The sequence below is a fragment of the Trachemys scripta genome, chromosome 18 (assembly GCF_013100865.1).
Source record: "Trachemys scripta elegans isolate TJP31775 chromosome 18, CAS_Tse_1.0, whole genome shotgun sequence".
NCBI lineage: Eukaryota > Metazoa > Chordata > Testudines > Emydidae > Trachemys > Trachemys scripta.
This window is the reverse complement of record NC_048315.1, coordinates 2,633,302-2,645,592: the sequence shown is the minus strand read 5'-3', so window position 1 is coordinate 2,645,592 and position 12,291 is coordinate 2,633,302. Positions and strand designations below refer to the sequence as shown.

The following is a 12,291-nucleotide window of genomic DNA, read 5'->3' as shown; positions in this document are numbered from 1 at the left end:
GCTATAAGCCAAGCCCAGGGTGCTATACTAGAGCTGTCTCTTTTCCCAGCACTACCTCCCATCACCACATAGAACAGGGCTGGTACTTTAAAAGCTACACCAGAGATTCACCAGCCCGCACGCTGTGAGGTCACATGCGTTACCTGCGAGGACGACAACCCTGCCAGAGAGTCACGAGAGGCTGAGCTCCTGTCTACAGCACTCTTCTCAACAACGGCCCCTCTAGGACTGCCTTGGCAGCAAGCTACGGGAAGGGACTTTAACCCATCTGGTGATGCTACCTTTATAGGCTTTACCGCTACCTCCTTCACCCACACTGCGCCACCCCAAACGGTGGCACTCCAGGGGCAAGAGTGCTCAGTGTGGAATGCAGGACAAGTCAGCACATGGAGCTGCTGCCTGGCACCATCATAGGAAAGAATCAACAGTAGCAGCTTCTAGCCAAACCCCATAAGCATGAACAGACTGTGAAAATGAGCACGCGTAGCCATACAGGACCCGGTCTGCTTCAGAGACGTTACCCTACGACAGCTGCTGTGATGTTATAAGTTCCAGGCACGAGCAGTCTGTGGTAGTCCCCAAATCTGCCCGCCGTGATGTTATGATCGATGCCAGCAACAGCAATGGTCGCGTTTGCCAGGCCAGACCCAGTGACCGAGTCCCTGACAAACCCTTTTACTCCCATGTGGACCTGGGGAAACAAATCAAACAGGAACTGATCAAGACAAATCACTCCAGGTACAGATGGATCCTTGCCCCATCGCCACCAATGCTGGTAAGTTTAGAACAGAGTTAGCTGGGCAGAAGTGCCCACCCAGCCTGTAGTTCAGAGGGAAGTTTGACTGGACCATTCCACTAGGAGACAAATCCCAGGATAAAAGAAACCGACGCTACCGCTCGGAAATCCCTTGGGCTCCCCATGGCAGGCTTACTTTCCTCATGGAGAGGGACCAAAACGTGTCAACATTTGCAACCCTGTCTAAACAGGCCCTGCCGCGTATAGCAGCGATACAGCACTGCAGCAGGACCACAGAGAAGCAAAACTTCCTTATAGCTGGTGACTTCTGTTAATTCATAGCTGTCACATGACCACAGGACAACCTAAGCTATTAGCCATAGGGCCACGAACACTCCACAACCTGTACTCTGGGGTTTGACCTGCCAGTCAGGTGCCCCTAGGCCTTGTACCTCTGGTGCGCAAGCCCCTGTTCCACCTCCTGAGAAGACAGAGCACGTTTTACCTTCTCAATGAAGGTGAGGAGAGATTCCCGGTTATACTCCCATTCCTGCTGAAGCTGGGACGCCATTGGGTACTTGCAGCAGGACAGCTCCAAAGTGATCTCAAAGCAGTCGGCCCAAACGTAGTTGTAATCCTGCATCCCCCCTGGGGAACGAGAGAAGATTGGTCACAAAGAAGAATGCTGGTGAAATGCCAGACTCAGGAAGTACCTCCCACCCTGAAGCCCTCTTGCAAACCAACAGCATCTCACGGAGCTATGAGGTACCTGTGGAGGAGGCTTGCAGGGCTGAACGCAGGTCCGCCTTGCTCCCTACTTCTGTATCAGGTCAGGAGAACAGCTTTCAAAGTGGTTGTGGGTAGTGACAACAATGCTGATGCAGCTTTCAGAACTGTCACCCGCACCCGGTCCGCTGCTGGGTGCAGAATTGTCCCCCTCCCTCCAGTGCTACCAAAGTGCCATGTGGTTCTCCCCTGTACCCTTGATCTGAGGCTGCCATTTATCCATCACCACTCCTCCCCCTTCTCCAAGCCACGATCACCCCTCACTTCAGTCACTGGTGAGCAGTTACAGCAACAGCAGCCCGACTTTTGTTCTGATTGGGAGCATCAGCTGTGACAGTATTAGCCCCCTGCGGCACAGTACCCATCATCGCTAGATGCTAGCCTCCCAGCCCAAAGAATCGCACTACCTCACTGAACGGCTGCTTCCTTAGATACCCAGCAGTATTTGGGGACAGCTCACTAGCTAAGAGCTAGATCACCCAAACCTCCCTGAGTATTTGGAAGAGTGAAGGAGGGCATGGGCTTGAGTTTGTTTTAAAATCTTAAGATGATCTAGAAGCAGTTCCACTTTCTTTGCTCTGTAACCGTCCGCCTGCTTTGCCATGGCAGCTGCAGGCACTCGGATAAGAGTCTGAAAGGCTGCCTAGTGCCAATGAGCACCTCTGTCCCTTCTGTGGCGGGATATGTGGAAGTTCCTATGGCCACACTTCACTGAGTCAGCTCATCTCTCCATCCTGGACACTGCAACTGTTCCACCACAGCCCTTCCGGCATTTCAGGTCACGCCTCACTGTTACAGCTCTGTCACACAGCTGTATTACAGCTCTGAGTGCTCGACAGGTTTCAACAGTAACCAGCATGTTACAAAACAGCCAAACAAGTTCATGAAACAGGCTTCAAAGTCGGCCTGACAGACCAAACCACACCCTTGCAGCCAGGGCACTGAGGCTAGGTCTACACTACCCGCCTGAATCGGCGGGTAGAAATCGACCTCTCGGGGATCGATTTATCGCGTCCCGTCGGGATGCGACAATCGATCCCCAAATCGGCGCTCTTAATCCACCAGCAGAGGTGGGAGTAAGCGCCGCCGACAGAAAGCCGCAGAGGTTGATTTTGCCGCCGTCCTCACAGCGGGGTAAGTCGGCTGCGATACGTCGAATTCAGCTACGCTATTCACGTAGCTGAATTTGCGTATCTTAAATCGACTCCCCCCTGTAGTGTAGATGTACCCTGAGTGTAGCACTTAACTCGGTGTTTCCCAAACTGGGGCCGCCTCTTGTGTAGGGAAACACTGACTTAACTCTACTTTGTAAACAACAAAACATTAGCTAGTCTAGCCGTTATGGAGCCAAGAGCAGAGACACCATGCTGATTAATCCTCAACACCAAGGTGAACTCTTACAGCAGGATAAGATGAGGGGAAGAAGTTAAGTGCCCTGAAGGCATTTTTTTAGAAGAGACATTGTCAGATCAAAGAGGACCCAAACTTTATATGGTCAATAAAAGCTTTCACAAGATGAGACCAATATGGAAATATTTCCAGGAGTCTTTTGTTTAAGCAAATGGAAATGTAACGAGTTCATTCTGCTGCAGTGTTAACAGAACTACTGCAGCACTGTGCTAGTGCATGAGAACCCAAGCCTGAAACTAAACACAAACAAGTGAACCGTGCGGCGCTTCTCCATCTGGGCAAACAGACATTGGAGAATTATACAGATCTTTGCTGAAGGGTTTGGCAGTTTGTTTTTTTAAGAGCGACTGACAGCAGCAGAAGAAAAGGTCAGTGTTCATCTACCTTCAGTCTCAGAAACAATTCACAGCAGTCTGCTTCCACAAGCAAATGCCATGTGGAGTAAAACAAAGCTTGGCCAGTTGTTAACCATCTGTTCATAGCAGGAAGTTATGAGTCTGAGACACCAATACACGAAAAGTGTATCCAGTGCTTCACCTGCCATTCACTGGAGTCTGAGACAAATGCTCAACCAAAACGGAGTGGCAGACTAGAGTAGGTCTCAAACACATCACTTTTTGCAAAACTAACTCACAAAGAAGTCCATTGCATGCTATGGAATTTTAATTGTGTTAGCTACACAATCACACAGCCCTTTACACAAAGGATTCCGAGGTTTGCAGAGAGCCCAAGTACTCCTTCGCTCAGCATTTAAAAGACATCTGTGACTAGGGGTGTCAGATGACACCACACAGCAGAGCACAAAGAACAAAGCAACGAGTGTCAGAAACTAAGACAGAATGTACTTTCATTCTGTGGAGCTGGTATAATCGGTTTTGGGATAATTAGGGCCCTATGGAATCCCTGTTAATGAAAACACGGACAGACCCAACAATAACATGGAAGCCAGGCCCTACCCGGCACTGCAGGTGGGCAGGGAGTGTAGGGGCTGGGGGGGGGAACCAACATCCGAGATTTAAGGGCCGCTTCTGAGAACTCCATTCCTTGCTGTGTCAGTTTCATGTCAGGAGTGGCAGCTGAGCAGGGGCACCATTTAGGGAGGATGGGGGGCACCTCCCCTTTGCACCACAGTGGAGTGCAAACAGGAAAATGAACCAGTGCTCCTCGCTCTTGCTAGAGGAACTGGAAGCCCTTAGTTGTGGTCTGAGAAGTTGCTGCAGAGCTGTCTCAGCAGTCCCCCCTCTCCCCTCCCATGTTTCCCTGGCTGTGTCAGCAGCAGGAGAGCTGACCCCCCCCCCCCTCCCGCCAGGCCCTGCAGCCAGCAGCAGCACTAGCAGCCCGGGGACGGGGGACGGGGGGGGGGGCCGGCGGCACTCAAAGCACTTCATGTGGGTTAATGGCTCCTCAGTACCCAACTGACCCAGGAGAGAGCAGGTTCTGGCTAGCCTTGGCCCTGAGAAGAGACCCGTTGAGTGCTCATCTCCTTAAGTGTCCCAGCCTCCAGCTCCGGGGAGAATCCCACCAGCTGACCCGCTGTGATAAGGAGATAAGCACAAGCAGCAGAACCCAACCCCTGCTCCCGAGATCTGTGCACACATGCCACTGTGCTCTTATTCCCATTCCCTGCCAAACTACACAACAGGTGGACGGCTGTGGGAATCGAGCCCTGGTCTAGCCTACTAGTATTATGAATACCACCAATGTATTCTGTCTGCAAGGAGGAAAACCCTTCGGTCCAGCCTCCTTAGCAAAATCTAAAGTCACTAGAAAGAGAAATCCCTTTAGCCCCAAGCTTGCTGGGCCAATATATTTAGCCTAAGAAGCTGTATCCTATGCCCCTAAGGATGCCATAATGAATATGTCCTCTTCCCCTGAAGAACAAACTGTCCCTTTTGCTCTGCAGGGGCAGATGGCACAGAATAAGCTAAAGAGGTGATTAAACAGATGATGCAAGTCACTTCCTTCTGATCAGAGACCGGACTGCTCATTGGCGAGCTGCTGGCAGCAACACCAAGCAGGCAGAGGAATGTTTTGGTCCATTAGCCAGCGATCACACCTGGGGAAGGGTGGGGGTAAAGGGAGAAATCCAACTTCTAATTCCAGCTGCTAGGCATTAGCTACAGACCCGCACACTGCACAAGAGCTTATTCCCTTCAGGGAAGGGACTTCAGGAGGTGAAGGAGGCTTTGAAGGTTGAATTTGCCTCTCAATCTTGGGTAAAGGGATGGGGACCACATCACATCCTCAGCTTAACTTCAGTAGCCAGAGAGACAAAGGAGCAAATATTCAAGCAATCCATTTGCAAAACACCTAGAAGATGAAGATAATAGCCCTTTTGGCTTCTGCATCAGCATCCTGGGCCTTTTAAGCAACTGTTACTTTCAGATCCTGGCTGACAAGGCTATTATGCATGTGTTCTCGCTGAGGAAGGGACAGAAGAAGGCATGAGTGTCCATTCATGGGGTTTGAAATCTGTCCAGTACAGAGACCGTCAGACTCGATATAATTACTTTATGAAACACAGCAAGCATGCACATCTCAAACATCAGAACTTCCAAAAGGGCTATTACGTCATTTCCCTTTTTAAACCCAAGAGCCGCCACGGGATCCCATCTCCAGTAACAGTACACCAACTCCCCAGTGCTCCCGGTCCAGCACTGAGCTACAGCATGCCCCATGTGACAATTTGACAATTCCACTGCCCACCAGCCACCCAGCTGAGGTTAAGAATAACTATGTTGTGTGCAGGGGAGTTAAAAAAAGGAAGAGTAACTGAGCATGGAACAGAGATAGTTTCCAAAGTCTCCAGCCTGAGCTATGCTAATCTAAGGAGCTGGAGAGCAGAAGCAAAGTTCAGCGGTGGCTCAGAGGACCACATTTTTTATGACTTGACCTTCAGGATTACTCCCATGGCCCTGCACATGCCACTTTAGTTCACCACCACACCCCACGCAAAACACACACTCGCTTGCAAACTCAGAAACGAGGGCCAACGGGATCTGGCCACAGCACAACGTTTGACCAGTGACTCCAAGTTCAGGACAATGAATCCCACAGCAGTCTGCCTTCTGGTAGGTTTGATTACACAAGATAAAATACAGCAGGAGAAAGTTGCTCTGTTGAGAAATTATGTCCCTTCTTCCCCCTCCTCCCCACATGGCGTTAAGTCACTTAAAACCTGGCCTCTTTCCTGGCACATTTTAATCTGCAGGCTGTAGCATACACATGGCCACAAACCTTTAGCAGTCCTGCTGCAGGCATTGCACATTAGCTGAGGTTAGGAAAATGTACCCATAATCCTCTCCAAGGGGCACCAGAATCTTGGGGTCTTCATTTCATAGCACTTTAACAAGTAGTTCCAGAGCCCACTATAAGCCTCAGAGATCCCTGGCACAGAGCTGAACAGTCAGGTGATCTTTAATTGAATTTTTGGCCATTTCAATAAATGTTGCACGTAGCAGGCTTCCCTCCCCTCTGCCTGTCTTTCATCCGACACCACCCATCAATGTTAATGCATTAAAAAACAGAAGGAACCCACCGACTGCACACACCATCACAATCAGTCCTTGCTGGAAGCCTTAAGCTCCCATATTCCCTTCTCATTTCTCAGCCTCTTTGGGTCATGTCTCAGTTATAATCTCAGGGCAGGGACTGACTTTATTGATTGCAAAAGCACCACATGTGAGCATGGTGCCTTTAAATAGCAATTACTAGGACTCGTTAAAGCACTGTTTATGAGACTAACCACATATGTGCATTTAAAGGCTCCTGGATTGCCAAGTCTCACCTGTCCTTCACTCTAGTGGTTGGTGCGAACACAATGTTTATAAGTCACTAGCCAAGCCTTCTTGTGTGTGCTGTGAATTCTATTTTGCTTAGTTTCCCCACAGTCACTTCCTCTAAGCCACATAAAAGCAAGTCTGCAGGGTTGGAGACTACCTGAATTAGAGTTTACGGTTCCCCATTGCTGAGGGGCTTGTGATCACAGTGAAGTTGGAAGCCTCTCTAAGTCTCTGTACTGGACAGATTTCAAACCCCACTGACTGCATGAACGAAATGGAGGACACTCATGCCTTCCTTCTGTCACGTCCTCAGCGAGAACACGTGTATAAAAGCCTCGTCAGCCAGGATCTGAAAATAGCAGTTGCTTAAAAGCCCCAGGATGCTGACGCAGAAACCATCAAGAACATGCTTACAAAACCTGGCGGTTTGTGCTTGGCTAGTTGTTGTACACTAGAGAGCCAGTGTCAGACTTCGAAGTTACAAGGCTGTCTGCAAGTGCTTACCTACTACTGCTACCAAGCCTCAGGATTAGGAGGACACGGAGGTTGAGAGACCCAACAGTAGATGTTCCTCCACAGCACACTTATTTCAGGTACACAAAATGTTTAGCTATGGATCAATTAGTTCATGGCAAGGTCTGGAAACATTACTGCTGTAACATACAAGCTGACTGGCTTCGATGGTTTATACAACTGCCACCAGAATAAGGTAGCTCCAGGATATCCTGGTTCTAGCTAAAGCCGTCATAGGTTCCTTCCACAATCCTTCACTTGTTCTGATTCCCTGTACAAACACAATAAACCTTGTTGAGCCAGGCAACCTACAGCCTGTCCAACTTAGGTGTGCTCAGCGGGCGGGAGTAGGAAGCAGCTATTAAGGAAACACCGTAAAACTGAGTATTATTTGGACAGTGAAATCCCCAGCAATGAATCAGCTATAATGGGGAAAACAGATCTAGACCTTTTTCCTCTACAAGCGTATGGTGTGTTACAGACCAGTATCTGAATTCCATCCCAAGAAGTGTGAATTTGAGGTTTACACACGAGTCATTCAGCTCCTAAACCCAGACTTCAGATCATCATCATCTTTTAGGAATTACTGCTCAATAAAATTTCAAGCCTTCACTAGGGCTTTCTAATTCTGCAGCTTACATACAGCTCACTCCATAGCCCCCTCAGCTTCAGAGTGGGCAAAGACTGGAGGGGAGCTGTTTACAGAACTGTGCTACACTAGCTCTACATTTCTATTTTGTCCTTCATGATAAGAAACCCCACCCTATCTGGCAAGTCTATGTTTGCGTAACAGCCTCTGCTGGGAGCTAGGACGAGAGCAAACTCAGGATGTAGTAATGATTAATAGTTCTGCTGGCCCATGGGACTTTGCAGGAATAACATGTCATCACATGCCAATAGGACCGGTATGATAATTTGTGGGAGGCAAGTACCTATCAATGACAGAGCAGTCACTCTTCAATATGGCTGAGTCATGCCATTTCCCCGCCAAAGAACAGGGCATGGGGAAGATAAGCTAATCTTAGGTTAAGAAAGGGGCTGTTTAAAACATCAGAAGCTAAGTGTCTCTAAGTTACCAGAGCAGAAGACCACCCATTATCAGACATTCCAGACTTCCCTGAAGAGAATGTTCAACGGAACGTAAGAGACTAAAGAGAATCAGACAGTGAATTGCATCAACCATACAAATAACTTTGTTCAGAGGAATGACTAGTGATCTACTAACTAATAAAAAGAACAGGAGTACTTGTGGCACCTTAGAGACTAACAAATGGTTTCTACCCCCTAGACAGTTTAGGTGGGGATTTTCAAATATACCTAAGGAGTTTGTATGCCCAGTTCCCCATTATAATTATGGGAGCTGGCCGTGCAGTTACCCTAAGCATATTTGACAACACACAATAGACTTTAACCCCCTACACCAGGTTCCCAAACTGTGATCCACCAAGCACTTGCGGGTAGCCCATGGCACCATTTTGCTTCCTTTACAGCTGCATTAAAAGCTAAAAATATATTCCTTTCTTACCATTACTTTTCAACTGCAGCAACTGCTACAATGATGTTTGGCAGCTAATGGGAGCTAAGATGGCCCATGAAAATATAAGGAGAGGGGAGGGCTCTATGACACATGCCATCAAGATGGGATCCAGACCAAGAGTTGCAGAACCCTGCTAAGCAATATACTGAAATAACTTACCTTCTACATCATACCAATGCGCTCCATTGGTGATGCCATCCTTGAATGTCTCAAACTGCTCCCCAGGGCAGTTTGGGGTGCCAGTTTTCATTATCGGGTGGTTCGAAGCATAGGCTTTTGCCAGGTATTTAAACACTTCATCATCAGCTGATTTGCTATAGATTCCATTGGGCTCATGCATGGGAGAGTCGTCATAGGGATAGCTGGCAACCACAGAGCCCCCGTGCAGGTTCCCAGAGAGCACAAACCTGGTTTTCAACAACAACAACAAAAAAATGCTTATTAGAATCAGACAGAGCACACTAGGGCAGAAGTAACTGCCAGCACCCGTCATCCTGATTAATACAGCTCCTTCTGGCCTAAAGTACTTCAACGATGACATTCTGAAATCCACCCTTCTGAGAAGGAAAGTGGCAGCTCTTTCCAAACTGCATGGCTTTTTGGGACAGTAAATGAACAGCCCTGTATCCAATTAACGCTGCATGATGAGAAGACTTATTAGAGCTTTGCTAATTGTATCAAGGCTATGCTATATCTGAGGGCTTGTCTTCACTACCCACCCAGATCAGCGGATAGAAATCGATCTCTCGGGGATCGATTTATCGCGTCTCGTCAGGATGCGATAATCAATCCCCGAATTGACATGCGTACTCCACCAGCCCAGGTAGGAGTAAGTGCCGTCGACGGGGGAGCCGTGGCAGTCCATTTGCTGCCGTCCTCACAGCAGGGTAAGTCGGATCAGATACGCAAATTCAGCTACGGGAATAGCGTAGCTGAATTCAACGTATCTGAAGTCGACCCCTCCCCCCCCGTAGTGTAGACGTAGCCTTAGACACATACTCAGCCCATACTAGATAGGCTCCAACAGCATCTGGTGCTGGCCATTGTCAGAGACAGGATAGGAAACTAAATGGATCTCAGGTCCAATCTAGCTTGGCAAGCCACATGTTCTTAAAGCTTTGGTTAGCAAGTGCTCTTGCTGGGCTAAGGTGTCCCAGCTTCTGTAAGTCATGTTCACACAGGCCCACTTTGCTTTGAAATATTCTATTTTGTTTTACAGAAACATACGGGGGGGGGGGGGGGGGCAGTTGTTAATCTGAAAAGGAGTTTATGTACTCCTAGCTTGTGGTTTGTCATACAAACTGCTTCCTTTGAGGTTCAGCTCAGACTCGCAGGACTGCAGTCTGCTGCTAGAATGGCAAATGAGGCAAAATTCAAAGCAGGATTACTTCAAAGCAACATACACACTGATATTCTCAAAGAAAAGACTTCACTCTCCTCAGCTGCCTAGGCATTGATGCATCACCATGGCAGCTACTGTCTTTACAGCTTACAAGCGCAGCCATTAGACCATTGTCTATCTTGCTCTGATAGGAACTTTGAGCACGTCGACTTATACTGAAAAAAAATCATCTCCTTATGCAAAGTTCAGCAGCAGGCAGCCCTGTAAAAAAGTTCTGAACAGAACCTAATGGGAGGGCATCCGAGAAGCCAAAAGAATTTTGCAATAACTAACCTCAGGGCTCCATTCACTTTAAACTGAGACATTCAATTGAGCGTAACATCTGTTGCATCTCCTGTAACACTAGATTTCTTGTTTCCCGTCTAAGACACAAAAATGCAGAGTCAAGCAGATCATCACAGGCAACAGCTATTTAGTTGTCCACATGGACAGCAGATGACAGACAGCTTTCTTTAAGCTTTGAAGAATGTTTGAGTTGAGCTGTTTTATTGCAGGGTTTCCTTGCAAGATTAAGAGGCTTGTGTTGCAGTAAGGAACGGGCAGGTAAATACCAGTGTCAAATTCTAAGGCAAGTCAGAAAACTCAAGAGCGCAGCAGCGCCATGTCTCATTGTTCCTTAGTTTAGTCACAGGCAGCTGTAAAAATCTCAATACATCTGACAGTCTAAGTGCCCCTGCATTTTTAGGATGCTTTTCTACATTATAACAAATGATAACAAAAAGTTCCAGTTTGTTCCCTTGCCATTTGCCTGTGTGTATTTGGGTTATTAAGCAGAGTTGACATGACCAAAGCCTGGGGGCTTTTTTGAAAACAAGCTGTCGGATGCGAATCAGATCATGTGAATGTCATCTAATAAGACAGCAAACACATTACAGCCATTAGGGATTTTTAAACAAAGGGCTTTGTTTACTCATTCATTTTGGTATGAGGGATGAAGTTAGCACCGCATTATTACTGCTGCCAGCCAGAGGAGAGCTTCATGTGTTGGATTGTTCCTGCATAGAGCTGACAAAGTAGCTTTTTTTGTCAGCAGTGGTTTGCCAAAATACACTTTTTTTAAAATTTATTTTTAAACTAATAATGTTTGGAATCCAGAGGATTTTCCCCACTAGATAATTTTGAGCAAGAGCAAATTTGGGGCTTATGCTGCAGCACAAAATGAATCTATCAATACATCAGAGCTGACAGTAAAGTTCAGCAAGTGTGGCCCACACACACTCAATAGAACTACTGACATGCATAAACATTTGCAGGATCAAGACCTACATCTAGAAACATTCAGCAATAATTCTCTATGCAACAACAGCAAGAAGTAATGTGGGGAAAATGTATTATGGTGGAGGAAAGGTGGATGCTCTACCTACCACAGTTCATGCCAGACCTCAGTATTTGAGCACCAGTAGGTATTAAGCAACACATTTGGTTCATATTACTAAAGATCAGACAGCTAATCAGAGGCGAGTTAACAATACAGGGCCACAAGCAAAGGTCACCAATGGTCTTGAGGTGAAGTACATCCAGAAAATAAGTCTATCCGTTACTGAGAGCTCATTTAGCTTGCTGTGAAGAAGGAGTCAACATGAACAAAAGAATAGGAGAACTTGTGGCACCTTAGAAACTAACAAATTTATTTGGGCATAAGCTTTCGGGGGCTACAGCCCACTTCATCAGATACATGCAAATGGGTTTTAGCCCACGAAAGCTTATGCCCAAATAGATTTGTTAGTCTCTAAGGTGTCTCAAGTACTTCTCGTTCTTTTTACTGATACAGACAAACATAGCTACCACTCTGAAACCTGTTAACACAAATAGTTTAAGTTACTATTGCCTTGTTTGATTAGCCAGGAAAACAACATTGCTAGTGGTCCCTTAAGTGCAGTTGTCTATAAAGAAACCAACATGGTTTCTCTGCCAGGTGCACGTGGGCCTTTGTGTAGTTAAACAATAAAATGTTCCACTGTTCCATTCATAAGAGGTCTGCTAAACAAGCCAGCACAGAAGTTAGAGCCAAGCAGCTAGACGCCCAGCAGCCGCGGATTACAGCACAAAGGGAGCTTAAAGGGAACGGGTACAATGCAGCCAGAACCACAGGAGACTTCAGGGTAAGGAAAATGTATTACAATGG

General features: G+C 47.2%; 1 protein-coding gene across 1 annotated transcript in view; it reads right to left on the bottom strand.

Moving 5' to 3' along the window:
• Positions 1–12,291, bottom strand: part of CPD (carboxypeptidase D) — a 30,057-nt gene that overhangs the window by 16,839 nt on the left and 927 nt on the right. Inside the window, exons 2-4 of the mRNA XM_034752358.1 lie at positions 8,924–9,171; positions 1,242–1,384; positions 522–691 (exon numbers count right to left, since the gene is read on the bottom strand). Of these exons, the coding sequence (XP_034608249.1) occupies positions 522–691; positions 1,242–1,384; positions 8,924–9,171 (561 nt within the window). The remainder of the gene's footprint in view (positions 1–521; positions 692–1,241; positions 1,385–8,923; positions 9,172–12,291) is intronic.